General features: G+C 48.9%; 1 protein-coding gene across 3 annotated transcripts in view; it reads left to right on the top strand.

Moving 5' to 3' along the window:
• Window positions 1–19,861, top strand: part of ABTB3 (ankyrin repeat and BTB domain containing 3) — a 300,383-nt gene that overhangs the window by 220,239 nt on the left and 60,283 nt on the right. For 2 of the 3 annotated variants that reach the window (XM_065886728.1, XM_065886729.1), the window contains exon 4: window positions 12,382–12,534. In XM_065886728.1, coding sequence (XP_065742800.1) covers window positions 12,382–12,534 — 153 coding nt within the window. Of the gene's footprint in view, window positions 1–12,150; window positions 12,285–12,381; window positions 12,535–19,861 lie in introns of those variants that run through there. The other variant, XM_065886730.1, reaches the window with a different exon arrangement.

The raw sequence follows: 19,861 nt of genomic DNA, 5'->3' as shown, positions 1-19,861 counted from the left end.
CTACCTCCCTCTACCACTATCTCCCCTCCATCTCAGCTCCAGCCACACCCAGCCTGGGTACACTGTAGCCTCTGCCTGGAAATGACGTGGTTACTAGCCCCAGGGCTGTGTCCACCTGCCTGCATGTGTATCCCAGTACTGCTGCTTATAACTGCTTGCCCTTAGGCATGCTACATAACCTCTCTGTGCTTCCTTTCATTATCTGTAGAATGAAGATCATAACGGTACCTACTTTATGGTTCTAGTCATTATCTAATGAACCAATGAAAGAAAACCGCTCAGAACCATGCCTAGCATGTAATGAGCCCTCAATAATAGCTCCCTTTGTTGAGCATTTACTACGTGCTCAGCACCTTACAGGGATGCTCTCATTTAATATGCCCAACAACCCTGTTGGGTAGCCTTACTATTTCTCCCATTTTATGTATGAGGAAACTGGGGCACAGAGAAGTTCAGTAACTTGCCCAAGGTCCCACAGCAAGTGATGGAGCCTGGGCTCAAATGTAGGGCCTTCTGTCTTCAGGCTGTGTGTCCGTTCCACCACACCAGCATTAGATTCAAAGGTGCAGTGGGTTTCTTTGTTAGGCCGTGTGCTGCCTTTTGGAGACTTTTATAATAATCCTCTTGAAGGCAGGGGCAGGCTCAGATGACCCCGGGAGCCCATCTCTGGCTTTTGCCTCTCGGCTTTGATGCGGCCAGGCCCTGCCTTTTTAGGTTTCTTGAGCCTCTGCTACTAGGATATGAAGCTGTGCGGCCTTTGCCACCTCCCGGATGTTTATCTTTTGTACCCAAGGCTGCGAGGAAGGTTCTGCGGCAGCGTCCAACAGAGCCTATGGCTTCCCCACTTCTGAAGCCACGGCTTCCCTCCCAGGGCCAGTTATATCCCCTCTAGGCCCCATCATCATTCTACGCACTTGAGATCAGGTTCCCACCACAGAGGCCTCTGCACCCCTAAGCCAGGCTCGGCTGTGCTGTAGCCAGCAGCCTAGAGAGGAGAGGTGCAGGCTGGTCTCTGGGCCCTGCATGATGTGTGAGGAGGGACTTCGGGCTTGTCAAGCATCCCTCAGCTCAGAGCTGGCATTCTCTAGACCTGAGAGTCTCGGCCTCAGGTAGTCACCAGAAACCCCTGCAGAGAATGGACTAGATGCAGATAGATGCCAAGTGTTAGTAGACCGAAGAGTGGCCCCCAAAGAAAACAGGTCCTAATCTCCTGCAACCAACAGATGTTATTTTATAAAGAAAAAGGGTCTTCGCAGATGCAATTCAGGCAAGGGTCTTGACACTGGGAGATTATCCTGCATTATCTGGGTAGGCCCTAAATCCAATCACAAGTGTCCTTATAAGAAAAGGGAGATTTGACACACACAGACAAAGGAAGAAGCGATATAAACACAGAGGCAGAGATTAATGTAGCCACAAGCTAAGGAATGCTAGCAACCACCAAAAGCTGGAAGAGGCAAGGAATGGGCTCTCCCCTAGATCCTCTGGAGGGAGCACAGCCCTGGGGACACCTTGATTTTGGACTTCTGGCCTCCAGCACTCTGTGAGAATACATGTCTGTTGTTTTAAGCCACCAAGTTTGCGGTAGTTTGTTACAGCAGCGACAGGAAACTAACACACCCAGCAAATGGCAGGAACTCAGGACCCTGCATTTCAACCAGTTCCCCGGGTGATTTGTTGTTGTTGTTTGTTTTTTGGGGTTTTTTTTTTGCGGTACGCGGGCCTCTCACTGTTGTGGCCTCTCCTGTTGCGGAGCACAGGCTCTGGACGCGCAGGCTTAGTGGCCATGGCTCACGGGCCCAGCCGCTCCGCGGCGTATGGGATCTTCCCGGACTAGGGCACGAACCCGTGTCCCCTGCATCGGCAGTCGGACTCTCAACCACTGCGCCACCAGGGAAGCCCCCCGGGTGATTCTGAGCTCCCCCTGCTGAAGATTGAAACCTAGATGGAGTACCTAGACTGAAATTCCTGGAGGACTGTGAATTCTTACTCTCCATCAGTTTTTCTCCTCTCCTATTCAAATTGTGAGAGACGGGAGCATGTTGCGTGTTTAAATGCTGATGGGAAAGTCCAGAGAGGAAGTGGAGGTTGAGTTATGGGACCGCCGGGAGAGCAGTGATGGGGCCAGTGCCCAGGGAAGCGGGGGCGGGGTGTGTGGAGGAGGAGACCTTCCTCTCCAGGGTGGGAGGGAAGATGAAGACTGGGGGATGTGCAGCTGTTTGTCCTCAGCGAGGACACTGTTACTATTTGTATATCATTTTTGCTCTGCTTGCGCCTCCGTGCTCCATTCATGGACCCCGCAGCCCTCTAAATCACCTTCTTCAGAATGTGTGACAGGAAAGCCAAAGAAGGCTGGGTGGTCAGTCACACGCACCTGCTGGCACTATTAGGGGAAGTCACCTCTTCACCAGTACCCCTTGGCACTTGTCCCATTTCAGGGGATTTATATAATCACCCGTTGGTGGGGTGGACTTCCACACAGCAAGGGACTTGTCCTTTGGTATAGCATGGCTTACCCTTCCCTAAAAGCATTGACCATACCCTACCCATGATGCCTTTGTCTCAGTTCCCAAGGGATGTGTCTGCACACTTGGGAAACCGGGAAGCGGTCCTCTGTGTGATCTGGCCCCCAAGCTCCCTCCCTGCCCCTGCCAATTGTGCATGATGCGGAAGGGGGTGGGATCATCGTAGAAAGAGGAGGCTGCATCACTGCAAATAATTAAGTCCTGTGGTACCAGTTGCAGGTTTGTATTAGGTAGGGTTTTCCAGAGAAACAGAACCACTAGGTTGTGTGTATGATCCAGGAAAGAGTCAACGTTGCAGCTCAGATCTGAAGGCAGTGAGCTGGGAGTTTCCCTGTTTTTCGGAGGAGACCAGTCTTTTTTTCTCTTCAGGCCTCTAATTGATTGGATGAGCCCTACCCACCTTATGGAGGACAAATTGCTTTACTCAAAGTCCACTGATTTAATTGTTAATCACATCTAAAAAATACTTTCAACACCCAGCAACATCCGGACTACATATCTGGGTAATATATGTTTGACCATATCTCTGGGTAGCTGTGGCCTAACCAAGTTGACACATAAAATCAACTATCACAAAGTGTATTTTTTAAGCATTTACATTCCCGGGATGATGCTAAACACTGTCATGAATACAAAACACCTATCAGACAATGGGATGGGAGCTTAGTTCATAACAAACTCCCTAAGAATGGGATATGATGTTTCATAAGATTACTGGAAAACTAAAGGAGAATCCTGGTGGGAGGCAGAACCCACCTCCCCCACTAAAAGCCGAAATCACCAAACACCTGTTCTCCCAGCCTCCCCTACAGCTTGGTGCAGTCTTGTGACCTAGGTTCAGCCAATCCGACAGAGCCCCCAGGTTTAATCAGGAGGTCCAGGTACAAACAAGCTCCTTCTTCCCTTCTGTTGTCTCCTGGGCCTCTCTCCCCTCTTGCAGCTCTCTCCCTCCTTGCCTCACCTTCTCCCCCTTAAACATGATAACCAAATTCACCGTCCCTGGTTTCTGGCTTGAGTCATAATACTTCCTAGGGCCTCGTTATTTAAATGTGGTCAATAGATTGGCAGCTGCATCATTGCCAGGGAGTTTGATAGAAATGCGGAGTCTCGGGCCCTTCCCCAGACCCACTCAATCAGAATCTGCATTTTAAAAAGGTTCCAGACTATTTGTACGCACATTAATATTCGGGAAGCACTGACCTAGCCCACACCATTGCCGCCTCCTACTCCGGGCTGTCTGCATGAACCACCCCCTCAGGCAAGCCCACCATACTTTGCACAGTTGGGCTGTCACTATAGTAACCAGCCATGGCCACCTCTGACCTCTGCCATCATCTTCCTAGCTTTGTTATCACAACTACAGTGAGATTACAGTGAATATTGCTATAGAAACCAGCACTGGATATTGTCTACTACCAATGCTGCTGCTCGTCCTTCACTCCCTGTTTCTCTGAAATTGTGAGCCTCCCAAACCACAGTCAAATATCTAAATTCCTCTCCAGCCAAAGAAAGACTCAACAAATAACAAACATGAAAAGTCGGAGCCACACAATTTATAAAGGAAAAGCATGGCAACTGCAGAGATTTGCTTTGATTTGAAAAGAGAAGACGGAAGCGTTGCTCTGTGTAGCAAGGCCTTTTCTTCCATCTGGCAGAGAGAAGGTTGACTGATGCTAAAAACGTTGGTGATGATGATGATGATGACAGCTACCGCTTATGAGCACTTTCCTGGTACCAGGCACCAGGCTACATGTACCTCATCCCATCCAGTTCTTACAATAACCCTCTGTGTTAGTTTCCCATGGCTGCTGTAAAAAACTGCCACAGGGACTTCCCTGGTGGTCCAGCGGTTAAGACTTCACCTTCTAATGCAGAGGGTACGGGTTCAATCCCTGGTCGGGGAGCTAAGATCCCACATGCCTCGCGGCCAAAAAACCAAAACATAAAACAGAAGCAATATGGTAACAAATTCAATGAAGACTTAAAAAGATTTTTTTTTTAATTTTTAATTAAAAAGAAAAAATCTGCCACAAACGTGCAGGCTCAAAACAACACAAACTGAGTATCTTACAGTCTGGGGGTCACAAGTATGAAATCAGTTTCACTAGGCTAAAGTTAAAGTGTCGGCAGGGCTGGTTCCTTCTGGAGGCTCCGGGGGAGAATCTACTTCCTTGCCTTTTCCAGCGTCTGGAGGCCACCTGTGTGCCGTGGCTCCTGGCTCCTTTCCTGCATTAGTCCAACTTGCTTCTGTTGTCACATCTACTCCCTCCTTTGACCTTCTTGCCTCCCTCTTCTAACTTGGCTTGTGATTTCATTTGGGGCCCACCTGGATAATTCAGGACGGTCTTCCCTACTCAAAATCCTTAACATAATCACATGTGCAAACTCTATTTCATCAGGTAACATTGACAGTTTCTGGGGATTAGGATGTGGACATTTTGGGGGGCCATTACACACCCTCTGACATAGGTACTGTGTCAGCCACACCCTCTGACATAGGTACTGTTATTATCCCCATTTTCCCGGTGAGAGAAGTGAGGCATGACCATCGGAATACAGTCATCCTCCATATCCGTGGGGTCCACGTCCACAGTTGGTTGAATCTGCAGACGCAGAACCTGCGAATACAGAGCACCAACTGTACCATGCCATTTTACGTAAGGGACTCGAGCATTCTCGTACCTGTGGAGGTCCTGGAACCAATTCCCCATGGATACCAAGGGACAACTGTCCTTTGTTCAAGGTCATGCAGCTTGAAGGTGGAGCTGGAATCCAGCTCTTAGTCAGCCTGTCTCCAAAGCCCAAACTTCTGACTTCTGCATGGGACAGCTTTCAAATGGCTTTAACTTATCCACTATTGTCCCTAGGAAATGAACAGAAAACCATCACACTCTAAAGAGTGTGAGCTTCCAATAGAAGCTCCTCTACCGCAGACTAAAACCTCAAGGGCAGGGCAAAATGTAAGTCAAGCCACAGGCATATTAGTCTGCTGGGGCTTCCATAATAAAAAAGGCGGCTTGTACAAAAGAACTTTATTTTCTCACAGGGCTGGAGGCTGGAAGTCCAAGATCCAAGTGTCAGCGAGTTTGGTGTTTTCTGAGGCCTCTCTCCTTGGCTTACAGACTGCTGCCCTCTTGCTGCATCTTTTACATGGCTGCCCCTCTGTGTCTCTTTGTGTGTCCCAGTCTCCCTTCTTATAAGGACACCAGTCACACTGAATTAGGGCCCACCCTAATGGCCTCATTTTAATACAGTTACATTCTGAGGTTCTGGGGGTTAGGGCTTCAACATATGAATTTGGGGTGGACACAGTTCAGCCCATATCAACAAGTAATGCTTGGACCTCAGGAACAAGGCAGTGTAGGCATCCGAGATGAATTCCAGAGCCCTGTGAATGCCCTCATTCCCAGCTTTAACACTTGATTCACATTCTCCACCCCCATGTCTCCAACCTCACCTGCAGCGACCCTGTCAATACCCTGGCTTAGTCTCCTGTGGCTGCTGTGACAAATGGCCACAGACTTGGTGGGTTAAAACAACACACATTTATTCTCATACAGTTCTAGAGGTCAGTAGTCCAAAGTCAGTTTCACCAGGCCAAAATCAAGGTGTCAGCAAGGCTGTTTTCTTCTGGAGGTTCTGAGGGAAGAATCCATTTCCTCATCTTTTCCAGCTTCTAAATCTGCATCCCTTGCATTCCTTGGCTTGTGGCCCCTTCTTTCATCCTCAACCCAGCAGCAGAGCATCTTGCTTCCATATCACCTGTGTTGAATCTCCTTCTGTTTCCCTCTTATAAGGACCCTTGTGATTGCATTTAGGGCCTACCTGGATAATGCAGGCTAATCTTCTCAAGATCCTTAGCTGGGCCACATCTGCAGACTTTCTTTTGCTCTCGGTATTCATAGGGAACTGACCGGATATCTTTGGGGGCCATTATCCAGCCAACCACAGTGATCCTTCCTCACACATGTCCTGGCTGCCCCATCTGTCCTGGAGGGCCAACTAGGACATGATGTGTATGAAAGCCCTTGGTTGAGCTGTAAAGGTCTTTTCTGCCTCAGGGCCTTTGCACAGTCTGTTACTGCCACCTAGAACATCCATCTTTATACACACACATTCACGTATGGCCAATTCCTTCACATATTCAAGGTTTTGTCACCTCCTCAGAGAGGGCTTCCCACCAATCTATGTCAACCCTGTGTATTCTCTATCCCAGCACCCTGGCACTGATCACAGTTTGTAATTGCTTTATTACTTGTTAGTTTATGGGTTTCTTATCTGTCTCCCTGTTAGACTGTTAGCTCTATGAGAACATGGATGCATCCTGTTCTCCACTCCATCTCCAGCTCCTGGAAGCATACCTGCAATATGGGTGCTCCCTAAAGGATTGTTGGATGAAAAAATGCTATTAATAGATGACATTTTATCAGTTACACACCCATGGCCAGGTTTGGGTTTTATCCTTGAAGGTTCTGCCTCTGAGTATGCCTGTGGCTCAATATTCCCCAGATCCAACCATGACCTCTTTTTGGAAGGGTCCTATTTTCTAATCTCTCCAAAGCTTTCTGTGCCCATCACTAGGACCTTCATGTGCTTCTTCCCATTTTCCCTGATCTGCACACTAGACTCACCCTAAGTCCCCAGGCAGCTGACTATTTTGATAGAATCAAAGAATTTCAGAGTAGGAAGGAATCAAACAGACCCAGGGTTGGCCAACTGTGACCCACCATCTGATTTCGTGAATAAAGTTTTCTTGGAACACAGCCAGCTCTGTCATGTATGTATTTTCTGTGGTTGCTTACTTACTGCGAAAGCAGAGTTGAGTAGTTGCAACAGAAATTGTATGGCCCATAAAGCCTATTTACTACCTGGCCCTTTACAGGAAAGGTTTGCCAACCCCTGAAATAGACCCTCAGATCCAAACCCGCCCACTTTACAGATGAGAGCCAGAACTTGACAGACCAGAACCAGGGTCCTGCTGTGAGTTCTTGGCAGATTCAGGACTAGAATTCAGTTCCTCAGAATCCTGAACAAACCAGGCCCTCGCACATACCCCACCATCCTCTTTAGCACCCAGCCCCTCCCCCGCGAGACTCCCTTTCCACTCTGGGTGGTCACCCTCATCACCAGCGCTCTCTTCAGCATTTCAGAAAGGCCTCACCCATGTATGTCCTTGACTCTGGGCCCAACAACCCTCCTGAGCCGACTTGTTCTCTTGACGCTGCAAGAAACCCATCTAGGCTTTCTTTTCCCTTCTAGACCCTCTGGTCCCACTCCTACAAACCTTCTCTTCAAAAGCCTTAGTGACAATTTTTTTTAGGGTTTACTTCTTTTTAATTTTTTATTGAAATATAGTTGATTTACAATGTTGTACCAGTCCCAGGCTCACAGCCAAGTAATTCTTTTTCAGATTCCCTCCCTACTACAGGCTACTACAAGATACTGAGTAGAGGTCCCTGGGCTATACAGTAGGACCTTGTTGGTTATCTGTTTTATATATAGCAGTGTGTAATTCTAATCCTAAACCCCTAATTTATCCCTTCCCCCCTTTCCCCTTTGGTAATCATAAGTTTGTTTGCTATGTCTGTTGGTCTATTTCTGTTTTATAAGTAAGTTCATTTGTATCTTTTTTTAGGTTTCACATATAAGTGATATCATATGATATTTGTCTTTGACTTATTTCATTCAGTATGATAATCTCTAGGTCCATCCATGTTGCTGCAAATTGCAATATTTCATTCTTTCTATGGCTGAGTAGTATTCCATTGTGTATATGTACCACATCTTCTTTATCCATTCATCTGTCTTTATCCATTCTTTCTATGGCTGAGTAGTATTCCATTGTGTATATGTACCACATCTTCTTTATCCATTCATCTGACATTTAGCTTGTTTTCATGTCTTGACTATCATAAATAGTGCTGCTGTGAACATTGGGGTGCATGTATCTTTTCGAATTATAGTTTTCTCCAGATATATGCCCAGGAGTGGGATCGCTGTATCATACGGTAACTCTATTTTTAGTTTTTTAAGACCATAGCAACAGTTTTAATGGCCACTGGCCTGTTGAATGGACCGTGTCTCCCCTCTGTTCACCTCAGGCCACCTGCTCAGGGGTTATTAAACCTGGCTTGCTCCCAAATTTCCAGAGGAGCTTATTTAGAATACAGATGCCCAGGCCCCATCCCAGACCTGTTGAACCAAAACTCTGGTGGTCAAATTGAGGCCTTGGCAATTTTCACACACACACACACCCTTCCTAACCTCCCCCAACCCTTGACCCTGCAAGATTCTGAGGTTGAATCTACTTCACTAAGCCATGAGCTTCTTGGGCTTCCTCTAGGTTTTAGTTACTACAGACAACTTCAGAACAAAGTCTGTAGCCAGTGGAACATTGTTGTCTTAAAAAATATATCAGGAGAATACAGTATTCTCCACCCTCTCCTTAACTCAAGACCCTAGCATTCTTTCCCATCTCCAGCTCCTCCAAAAGAAACATCACAAATAATACTATTTTTCTTTCCTTCTGAGTAGCCAAGATAAGAAGAGTTTTAGATGAGTTGCTGGCAAAGAATTCATGAGCTTATGAACTATTGAGGTCAGAGTGACAAAAAGAAGGCAATGATGAAAGGGAAAAATAGGTACATAGAAAATTCCAGAAGAGGCCGGAATCCTGGGATTCAAGGTTTCTTACTCTGGTGCTCGCCGGCTGTCTTGGTAAGGGTGTTATTTTGAAGGCACTAGAGCCTCTTTTTCTCCTCTTTGGTATTCATCAGAAGTTGGCTGTGTGCCCTGGGCCTCAGCATCTAACATGAAAGGCAACCGCTGAAGGGCAGTCTGTGCTAGAGACGCAGCGCCCCCCGGGGCCAGGAGTTGTGGGCTATGCTGTGGGGGGCACTGAGCAAAGGAAAGGCAGACCAGGGCTTGGGGGTGCTGCCTCTGAAAATACAACCCAGAGGGGCATTCTCTGAGTACCCGGGGCTGGTTTTAGCAGCGATGGAGACATGGTGACCAAAATAAGTCCTGCTCACCTGAGACTGTAGAATCCAATTCAATTTCAAGTCAGTGTGTTTATTGAGCGCCTAATTAGGTTTAGGTGATGGAGAGGCTGAGAGAATGAGGACGACAGCCTAAGCAACAGGCTGATCTGGGCAGAAATTCCCTGGGAACCTGCCCCACAGGTCCATGGGTCCAGAAGCTTGATTTTATCTGTTTCACCCAGTAAGGAATTGATAAATCTTAGTCCATTTCATGAACACATTATTTATTAAGTGCTCACAGCCTGCCAGGCTCTGCCCTGGGAGTAGGGATGGGGCTGGATTGGTGAACCCAGCAGTTCCAGGTCCCTGCCCCATGGAGCTTACATTGTAATGCGGAATCTGCAAGGCTGATGGGTAAGGCCACTGGGGTGAGGGCTACCATGGGAGGGGTCCATGCTGGGAGGAGTCTTCAGGAGAAATGTTTAGGGAGAGGTGGGATTCGAACTGTGGTTTGAAGGTTAAGTGGGGTGTGGCTTTTTAAAGGGCTGGAGGCCTTACAGACAGGGTTTTGAGCTGCAAGAGCAGGAATGAAAATGGCATGCCATCAAAGGTCCAAGACGAGATCAGCTTCCCCTGGTGCTGGGAAGGAAGTTGGACAAGAGAACGTGGATGGGGGCTTCCCTGGTGGCTCAGTGGTTGAGAATCTGCCTGCCAATGCAGGGGACACGGGTTCGAGCCCTGGTCTGGGAGGATCCCGCATGCCACGGAGCAACTGGGCCCGTGAGCCACAACTACTGAGCCTGCGCTTCTGGAGCCTGTTCTCCGCAACAAGAGAGGCCGCGATAGTGAGAGGCCCGCGCACCGCGATGAAGAGTGGCCCCCGCTCGCCGCAACTAGAGAAAGCCCTCGCACAGAAACGAAGACCCAACACAGCCAAAAATAAATAAATAGATAAAAAAAAAAAAAAAGAGAACGTGGATGGGAACCACATGGGGTTATAACACATAGGCTATGTAGTCAAATGTCTTGGGTCTGACTCCCAGCTCTCGTACTTGCTAACCTTGTGATCCAGGGCATGTTACTTAACCTCAATAAACTTCATTCTCCCGATCTAGAAAATGGATAACTAGCTTGTAGGTTGGTCCTAAGCATTTCGATGAGATCACGAATGGGATTAACTGAGATGAATGTAAAAGCTGTTTAATCTTAACATTGGATAAATAGGTTGCTTTCTAAGAAAACTGGAACCTGCCACCAAAACGGCGGCGGCGGGGGGGAAGCTCGTGACATCTACATACTGTGAGGGGGTTGCTGCCTTGGGTAAATAAACCCTTTATTTACCAACCTTTTCTCCCTCCCGTGGCAGCCATGCTGGACTGAATGGCACCACCGGGGCTAGGGTAAGGCAAGAGGGCTGCTAGAACATATTTACTTGATCTGACCCTCTTAAATTTTGCACCCAGGCGCCCCATGTGCCTCACCCTGGTCATAACCATGTTGAATGGTAGGACACCTGTTTGATCTACACCATGCGTTTCTCAAAGTGTGGCCCTTGGTCTACCTAAATCAGTATCATATGGGCTGCTTATTAAAATTATATTCCTGGACCCTATGCAATCAGCATCACTGGAGATAAGGCCAGGGAATCTGCATCCCCCACCACACACACACACTCACACACTCAGTCACACACACACACACACACACACACACACACACACTCAAGATCAGGTGATTCTCAGGCCCTATACCATACCTTAGAGCAGAAGTTCTTCGAGTTTGCCCCTCCAGCCCGGCAGCATCAGCATGGCCCCAGAACTCATTAGAAGGGCAGATTCTTGGCCACCTCCCCTGATCTACTGAATCAGACCCTCTGGGGGTGGAGCCCAGCAATCTGCATTTTAACAAGCCCTCCGGAGAATTCTGATGTGCATTAAGGTCACCTGGGGGATGTTTTTAAACACTACCAATGTCCAGCCCAATCCTAGATAAATTAAATCAGAATTCCTGGGATAGGACTCAGGTATCAGTATTTTCCAAAAGCTCCCCTGCCCTCAATCCTAACGTGAGGATGGAGTTTTTGATAATCACCGGAAGAAATAAGAAGATGGCACTAATGTATTACACTTCGAAAGTTATAGCTCAGCCTTAAGCATTATCTCGTGAATTCTGGCGGTGAGTTGCACCACTGCTGTGATCCCTTGAGCCCGTGGGAGCAGGAGACTTCCCAAAGCTTCAGCGGTGCGGCCGAGGCCCCAAAGTGCCACCCCTTCCTCCCCCGCACTTTGCTGGCAGTTCTGGGCTGCCCAGTCTCTCCGGGAAGGCTCCTCGTTTCCAGACGCTAAAGCCTGCTGGCGGCTTGGTGCTTGGGCAGAGCTGAGGCCTGGGAGAGCTCCAGAATGATGACAGGGAGCAGCTAGGGGTGGAAAGAGAGAGTAGGAGGACGATTTACGATTGGCCTCACCATGGGGAGCCCCAAGTCCTAAAAACCCCAGGAGTTGATTGGATTTTATACTAAGCACCCGACTCTGTGTATGGTGCTTTAAGTGAGTCATCTCCTTTATGTTCACATGACCGCCGAGGAAGATTACACTCACAGAAGAGTCACATCGTGGCCTTTCAGTCACATTATCCCCGTTTTGCAGATGAGGAAACTGAGGCCCAAAGACTCAGGACAGCCTGCCCCGAGGTCACCAGTGCGGTCCGGATGTCTCCAAAGGTCCTCCCACTTTGAATTGAGAGACAGGGTGTCCAGGGAAAAGGGGGTGGGGATAGGGAAGTGGGGGGGGGGGTCGGCGATGAGCGGTGGGGTGGGTCTGAGCCGGCAGCTCCCGCCGCGGCCCCCCTAACGCGTCTCGTTCCCTCCCCCGCCGCAGGCCCTTCCTCGTGCTGCCGCCACTGATGGAGTGGATCCGGGTGGCCGTGGCGCACGCCGGCCACCGCCGCAGCTTCTCCATGGACAGCGACGACGTCCGCCAGGCCGCCCGGCTGCTGCTGCCCGGCGTGGACTGCGAGCCGCGCCAGCTCAGGTAGGGCGGCGGGCGGGAGATCGGGGGCGGCGGGGCGCAGGGAGGGCGCCCTTCCCCGCACACCCAGCCCGCGTCCGGGTGCAGGGAGAGCGGCCGCAGCCCGTGGGGCTCGGGGCTGGTTGCGCCCGGGGCGGTATGCGCCGGCACCCTTGCCGTCGCTGAGATCGAGGCTTCGCTGGTTTAAAGGACAGACGCCGGCTTAACAATGACCAGGTTCCTCGAGTTGCAGGGATGGAGGAGGACGGGAGCAAGGCTCTGTGGGAAGGCTCCTGATTCTTCGATTGCAAGATATCAGTGTGCCTTGATTCGATTCATGTTCTTTCTTTTCTATTCTCCTTCTTCCTCTCTCTCCCTCCCTCTCCCCCTCCCTCCCTCTCCTTCCCTCTCTCCTTCTCTCCATTAGAAGTAAATTATTGTCTTCCTGTAGTTTTCTAGCAAAACCTTGCAGAGTAGAATTTCTGGCTGGGTCAGAGCCCGCCTGTGCTTTTTCACTTGCACGGGGATGGAGCGACTCTCCCACCATCTCTCACGCCTGCATCCAGGTCTCTCCTGCATCAGGGTGGGAATTATTCGCGGGCTGCTCAGAGACCCCTTGCAGGGGGGCTCACATTTATCCAAAGTGAAAGAAAGGAAACAACTCGCTCAGCTGAGTCAAAACCTGGTTCTAAACGCAGAAAATACAGACACACAGACATAGGTGTGTGTGCATATGTGGTGTACTTTCTTGACTGCCTGCACTGTTGTCCACGTGGTCATTGTCACCATTTTCAAATCCCCATTGCCCACCAGATGAGACACTGTCCTTCCTCTAAAGTTCATCTAGCCTGTGATGTGGCCAGGCTGCAGAGATGTCCACCCTTCCAGGATATGATTGGAGGTCTTCAAGGAAAGAGAGGGTTTGCAGTATGAAGTATAGCCCATTGAAGGCCCAGAGATGCCCTGCAGCCCAGGAACATGCAGGGGCCTGATGGACGTCAGCAAGCATTTATTGAACGCTTACCATAAGCTGAGCACTGTTCTAAATGCTTTACACAGATTAATTAATATCGAATATTCTCCAACCTGTATGAAGTGGGCAGTATTATTATGCCCACTTTACAGATTAGGAAACTGAGGCACAGATAGGTTAAGTTACATGCCCAAGGTCACAGGACTTGTAAGTGGTGGAGCCAGGATATGAATTCAGGCAGCCCAGACCCCCAGGCCCCCATAGTTCTAACCACTGAGTCGTACTTTCTTCAGGTTTCTGTCTAGACAGAATCTGTCTATGCCACCATCCCTTACATCTTGTCACCTAGAATAACAATAGGTCTCAGGGAGAGAGACAAGGGAGCAGCCACTTATTGAGCACCTACTATGTGCCTGTTATTAATTGCAACAAGAGATTTGCATTCATTACTTGTCTCCTTTGAGCCCTGGGGCAGCCTCCTGAGGTTAGTATAAGCTTCCCATTTTAACAGATCGGGAAGCCGTTGCTGGGACAGCTTATAGGTGGAGATATCAGGGATGCGATCCTTGTAGCTCGTATTCCAAAGCCCATCCTCTGCCCACCAGACTCTCCTGCCTCCTGTTTCATGGGCATGGCTACGCTACCTGCAGGCTCACTCCCACTGCCCGTGCTCACTGTCCCCAGCTCCGACCTGGGATGACCTTCAGACTCCAGCTCTCTTCCTTGCAGCAAACCTGAAACTGCTGGGTGGCAGGGAAAGTAAGATGCTTCCTTAACTCTTGCCGACAAAGCACTTCTTGTTTGTCATGCTCTCAGGAAACCCCACAGCCTAAAGGTTAGGAGTCTGGGCTCCAGAGTCCTGTTGCCTGGGTCCAAATCTCACCACCATGGCTAATTAGCTGTGCAACCTTGGGCAAGCTCGTTAACCTCTCTGGACCTTTTTCCCTACCCATAACTTGAACATAATAATAGCATCCCCCTCGGAGATTGGTGCAAGCACAAAGCAGGGTCATGAACGTGAAGGACCCACACAGACAATGCCTAAAAGGAAGTGAGCATTACCCTAAACCTCTACTATCCCTGCAGTAATAATGCAGGCTCAAACCTAGGTAGTGCTTTATCTTTTCTTTTTAAATAAATTTATTTATTTATTTATTTATTTATGGCTGTGTTGGGTCTTCGTTGCTGCGCGGGCTTTCTCTAGTTGCGGTGAGCGGGGGCTGCTCTTTGTTGTGGTGCGCAGGCTTCTCATTGCGGTGGCTTCTCCTGTTGCGGAGCACAGGTTCTAGGCACTTGGGCTTTAGTAGTTGTGGCACGTGGGCTCAGTAGTTGTGGTGCACGGACTTAGTTGCTCTGCGGCATGTGGGATCTTCCCTGACCAGAGATCAAACCCATGTACCCTACACTGGCAGGGGGATTCTTAACCACTGCGCCACCAGGGAAGTCCCGGTATTGCTTTATCTTAACACTTTCTCATGTGAGCCTCAAAACAAACACTCTTGCTATCTGGGAAGGTAGTGCTTCCCCATTTTACAGAGGAAGAAATCAAGGCCAACAAGATTAGGTAACTCTTCCAACGTCACACAGGTACTAAGTGACAGAGTTAGGAGCCGAATATCAAACCCAGACACCCAGAGATATAACCAACTTTTCTGGTCCTCACCCTAGACCTAGAGTCAGCCCTCTTGGTGGATGCTGATAACCTTCTTCCAGACGCTTCTATTTCATATGCTAATTCCATAGACTGAACAGGAGCTCCAAGGGCTGCTGTCATCTCTATGCTCTTTCCCCAACACAGAGCTTTTGCTACATGGTCTAGTGACCAGATATGTGCTGTTTGACAGTCACACCAAGGATTTCCATTTCAATGTCTGTCCAGTTTGAGGTATCAGCCCTGCCATTCGGGATGTGATTGTGATCACCTGGCAGGCCAAGATGCACACAGTTAGAGCAGCGAAACAAAGGAAGTCAGTTCCACTTGAGTCTCTAGGCTATTTTTAGTGATTTACCTCGCAATTCTTGACTCTTTTGTCTCCAGGATGATGATTTGTGTGTACAAACTATACGAATTGATTGTTCCAGCCAAATTTTCATCATTTGGAAATCATATTCCAAGAGAAAACTAAAATATAGTGTTTCATTATAAATTTTCCTAAATCGTAAGTGTAAGACAAGTTCCATCAACTAGACCAAATTCAGTACATGATACAATGAGCCAGTTTGTTTTTGTTTTTGTTTTTTAAAGAGTACCTATTTTTCAGTCTGGTCAACATACAGATACACCTATACATATATCTCCCAATCACATTTAGTGTGACGTGAAGTAGGAATTACTGTCTCCAGTTTTCAGGGGACGGGATCAAAGAAGTTTTGTTCATTCAGATAGCCAACAAATTGGTATTGGACGCCTACCTTGCACTAACAGTCTTCATGGTGTGCCATCCCCAACAATTCCGCAAGGCAGACTTTATTATCCCATTTTACAGATAGAAGCACTGAGGCTAGTTGCGGTTATGGGACTTGTCCAAGGTCACACAGCTACTGTGAGGCAGATGAGGTGTAGGATGTAGGACTTGGCAAGTGGACTTGTTTTTCTACCCTCCCAGACATTCATCTTCAAAGTTGCCAGGCAGGCTCCTAGTTCTGACTCATTTGGAGCCAAACATACCTCTCTAAGTAATCAGCCTTAGAAAAGTGTGGGTAGTTTGGTGTTCTAACAGATGCAGGAACTTGGGACGTGGTGTTGGCAGCTGGAGTGTCAGTGACTGTTAGCACATGTAATTACCTACCAGCTGGCTGAGGCTTCCTGGTGGGGAGGCAGCCTGGACACCAGCCGGGACAGAGCAAGCAGAGTCAAGGAATTCCAGGTCTGATGCTAGTGCTACATTGGTTTTCACAGTGACCTTGGTCAGTCCTATGGGGGCTCTGCTTTTGTCTTTATTCCGCTACAGTAAAGCCTCACCATGGCTATTGGGTTTATACCGAAGGAACACCATTTAATGCAGCTGTAGATTGTAAGCTGACAGAGGTGACCCATTTATTCTTCCTTAATTAAAGTATCAGATCATTGAAACCTGGGAATTTGGGCCCTTTCTTTTCTTTTTCCTGTCCTTCGGGAAGTGGGGGAGGAGGGAAGTAAGAATAAAGGAAAGAACAAATAATACATCCTGGAGCAGTTTGTACATTTTCTTACTAGGCTTTGTACATTTTCTTATTAATAACTGGTTTTGAAACATTTCAGAAATACAAAGAGTGAATACTGTTGTTTTCCCCATATTTTTTTTTTTTTTTTTTTTTTTTTTTTTTTTTTTTTTTTTTTTTTTTTTTTTTTTTTTTTTATGCGTTACGCGGGCCTCTCACTGCTGTGGCCTCTCCCGTTGCGGAGGACAGGCTCCGGACGCGCAGGCTCAGCGGCCATGGCTCACGGGCCCAGCCGCTCCGCGGCATGTGGGATCCTCCCAGACCGGGGCACGAACCCGTGTCCCCTGCATCGGCAGGCGGACTCTCAACCACTGCGCCACCAGGGAAGCCCTCCCCATATTTTTAAGGGGCAGTTTTTCTGCTCCAGAGTGAGGCTGTGTCAAAATAACAATAGTAAGGGGTGTTCTCAAATCCTATCTTAGCTGATAAACGGCACCTACCAACAAGAATTGGGGGTTGTTAGAACGATGAGCTCACTCCAGGAAATGGTTAGTCTTTTTGCAAGTGTTTCTTAAATTCAAATCAGAGTTTGAGCAGTCCAGAATGGATGTTTGGGGTGATAGGATGCTCAGAGTATCAGGACGGAGACCTGGGTCATTATGTTCTTTCCTTTGCTCTTCTGGTACATTGTTTTTGAGCACCTAAGCCCAAACCCCACACTAGATGCTCTCATCTGGGTCTGTTGCTTTCTAACGGGTCACCTCTGGCAGGTCATCTTGCCCATCTGACAGGGCCAGGTTCATCTCCTGTAAAGACGGGGGTGACAACTGCTTCGTGGGGTGGGGAACCTCAGTAAGAGGTCACATATGAATTTTTAAAATTGCACCACTGCTTGGTCTGCCCCTTTTAACCCTTCCCAGGTCTCCTTGGCACCTCTTGAGGTTAATAAGTTTTGTTATTTGTCTGGTTTGGGTCAAGGTAAGTTCTGAGCTGAAGTTTATGCCACAGCAGCACCTGAAGTGAAATTCTGGTGCCTCTGAGACAGAGGGTTCATTTGCCAAACATGGGCCGAAAATGTATTGGGTGCTGATGGCCCATCAGAACCTGTGTGGGACCCAAGTCAGGGAAAACCCAGCTGCTGCCCATCACATAGGAAGCAGGCCTGGTGCTGCTGGAGCCACTGGTCCTCGTTCCTGTAAGCACCTGTGGCCCTTTAAGAAGAGGAGCACCCAGATGAGGGGAATTCCAGCCCTTGGTGTCAGAAGGAAAGATGCTCTCCACCCATTCCTTGCCCCATCTGTATGGAGCCAGGTCTTATTCTGGGCTCAGAGGAGACGGAGTCCCTGGGACTTACTTGCTGCTGGGGAGACACCAGTAATAGACAGTAGCCAACGGATTAGCAAAATAATCTCACAGAGTCTGAGTACTACAAAGAAAGTGAAACAGAGTCTGGGGTAGAGAGGAGTTGAGGAGAAAAGAACAGGGCACCTTGGGACCTCGGAGAGGAAGGGACAGTGTCACAGGCCTGCTGTAAAGGAATACTTGGTATCCTGGCCAGGGGCTTATGGAGAAAACTGGGGGTCGGGGGGTGGGGGGAGATCTGGAGCTGCACCCACGCCAGCCATTTCCCTTCGTCAAGTCCACATCGACCCCTGAATTCAGACCTGGGCCTCCCTGTTCACTCCCTCAAAAGGTCACCTGCAGAGGCCGAGCACCTGGGCCCTGCACGCGGCTCTGTGGGGCCCTGGAAGGCTCCGCAGCCTCTCAGAGCCAGACCCACGCTCTCCTCTCCCCTGGAGAGCCCTTGTCCTTGCTGCTCCCCAGCCTCTCCGGCTTGAAGCGCAGCCTCGCGATGCCACAGCTCCTTCACCTCCAGCGGGCGGTAGGCCTGTACTGCCAGCCCCCAAGTGACCCCGTTGGAACCACTGCTGCCCCTGCACTGATGTCAGTGCATTAGCGCCTCCTGCAAGACAGGAAGCTGCCCTCTCCCTGACCCCAGGAGGGCTGCTCTTGGGCTCAGCTGTCCTCCCTAACAGTGTCAGGGACAGGCCACAGCACAGCTCCAGGAGCCGAGCTGGAGAGGCCGCCCTGCACTCAGCAGACACAGGCCAAGCACCCACTGTGCACCTGGCCTATTGTGAGTTAGACTGGAGGTTGGTAGGCAGAGAGGTCGAAGGAATTACAGAAAAATCTGGTAAATGCTCTAACAGAAGGCAGTAAAGATCTAGGTCTGGGAGAGCTCGAAATGCAAGAGGTACCGTCTGATCTGAATACTGAAGAACAAACAGATTTATCAGGTAGAGAAGGTGAAGCTAGGAGAGGAATGGAGAAAGGGCATTAGAAAAAATAAGTCTACACAGAGGGAACCATGTATGTAAAGGCCAAGGTGAGAATGTGTGTCGGAGGAAACAAGGAATTCAAACTGAGAACACAGGATTCAACCAACACTGCTCTGAGCACCTCCTGTGGGCCAGGCCCTGGACCAGGCATTGGCTACAGTGCAGAAAGCCGGGCTGAATTCTGCCCAGGGAGGGCCTTGTATGCCACGCTGAAGACTTTTGACTATATCCTGCGGGAGGTAGGATCCGTCACAGATGATTAAGTATGGGACTGACATCAGAGTTGTGTTTTAGAAAGGGGGGCTGGTGGTGACAGGGAAGATGGGCTGAGGTGGGCAGGGGCCTCGAGTCAAGGAGTTCTTGCAGGGATCCAGGTGAGAGATGCTGACAGCCGGAGTGACGCAGAAGCAGTGGGGATGGAGAGATGCTAGAGAAACAGAGAAGGTAGAAGCAGCAGGACTTGGGGGCACATGTGGGGGGAGGGACTGAGCAGTGTTAGAGGTGGCCCTGGTGGGCGGGGGGGAGAGGGGCCTGGGGAGTTAGTGTTTCATGGGTACTGAGTTCCAGTTTGGGAAGATGAAAAGTTCTGCAGATGGATGGTGGTGATAATTGCACAACACTGTGAGTGTACTTAATGCCACAGACCTGTACACTTAAGATGTTAAAACGGTCAATTTTTATGTTATATATACTTTACCACAGTTTAAAAGATTAGTCCTGGTGTGTTATCAAGTGAAAAGGATCATAAAGAATAGCGTATGACATGTCACCCTGTGTGAAATATATACATGAGTATTTGCTCTCCGTGGTCAGACTGTGTCTGAGAGGGTAGGTATGAAACCAGTAACCAGAGTCATAGCCAAGGAAGGGAATTAGAAAACTGGATATATCGGTTTTC

This window comes from Phocoena phocoena, chromosome 11, assembly GCF_963924675.1.
Source record: "Phocoena phocoena chromosome 11, mPhoPho1.1, whole genome shotgun sequence".
Classification (NCBI taxonomy): domain Eukaryota; kingdom Metazoa; phylum Chordata; class Mammalia; order Artiodactyla; family Phocoenidae; genus Phocoena; species Phocoena phocoena.
This window is presented reverse-complemented; position numbering and strand designations above follow the sequence as displayed.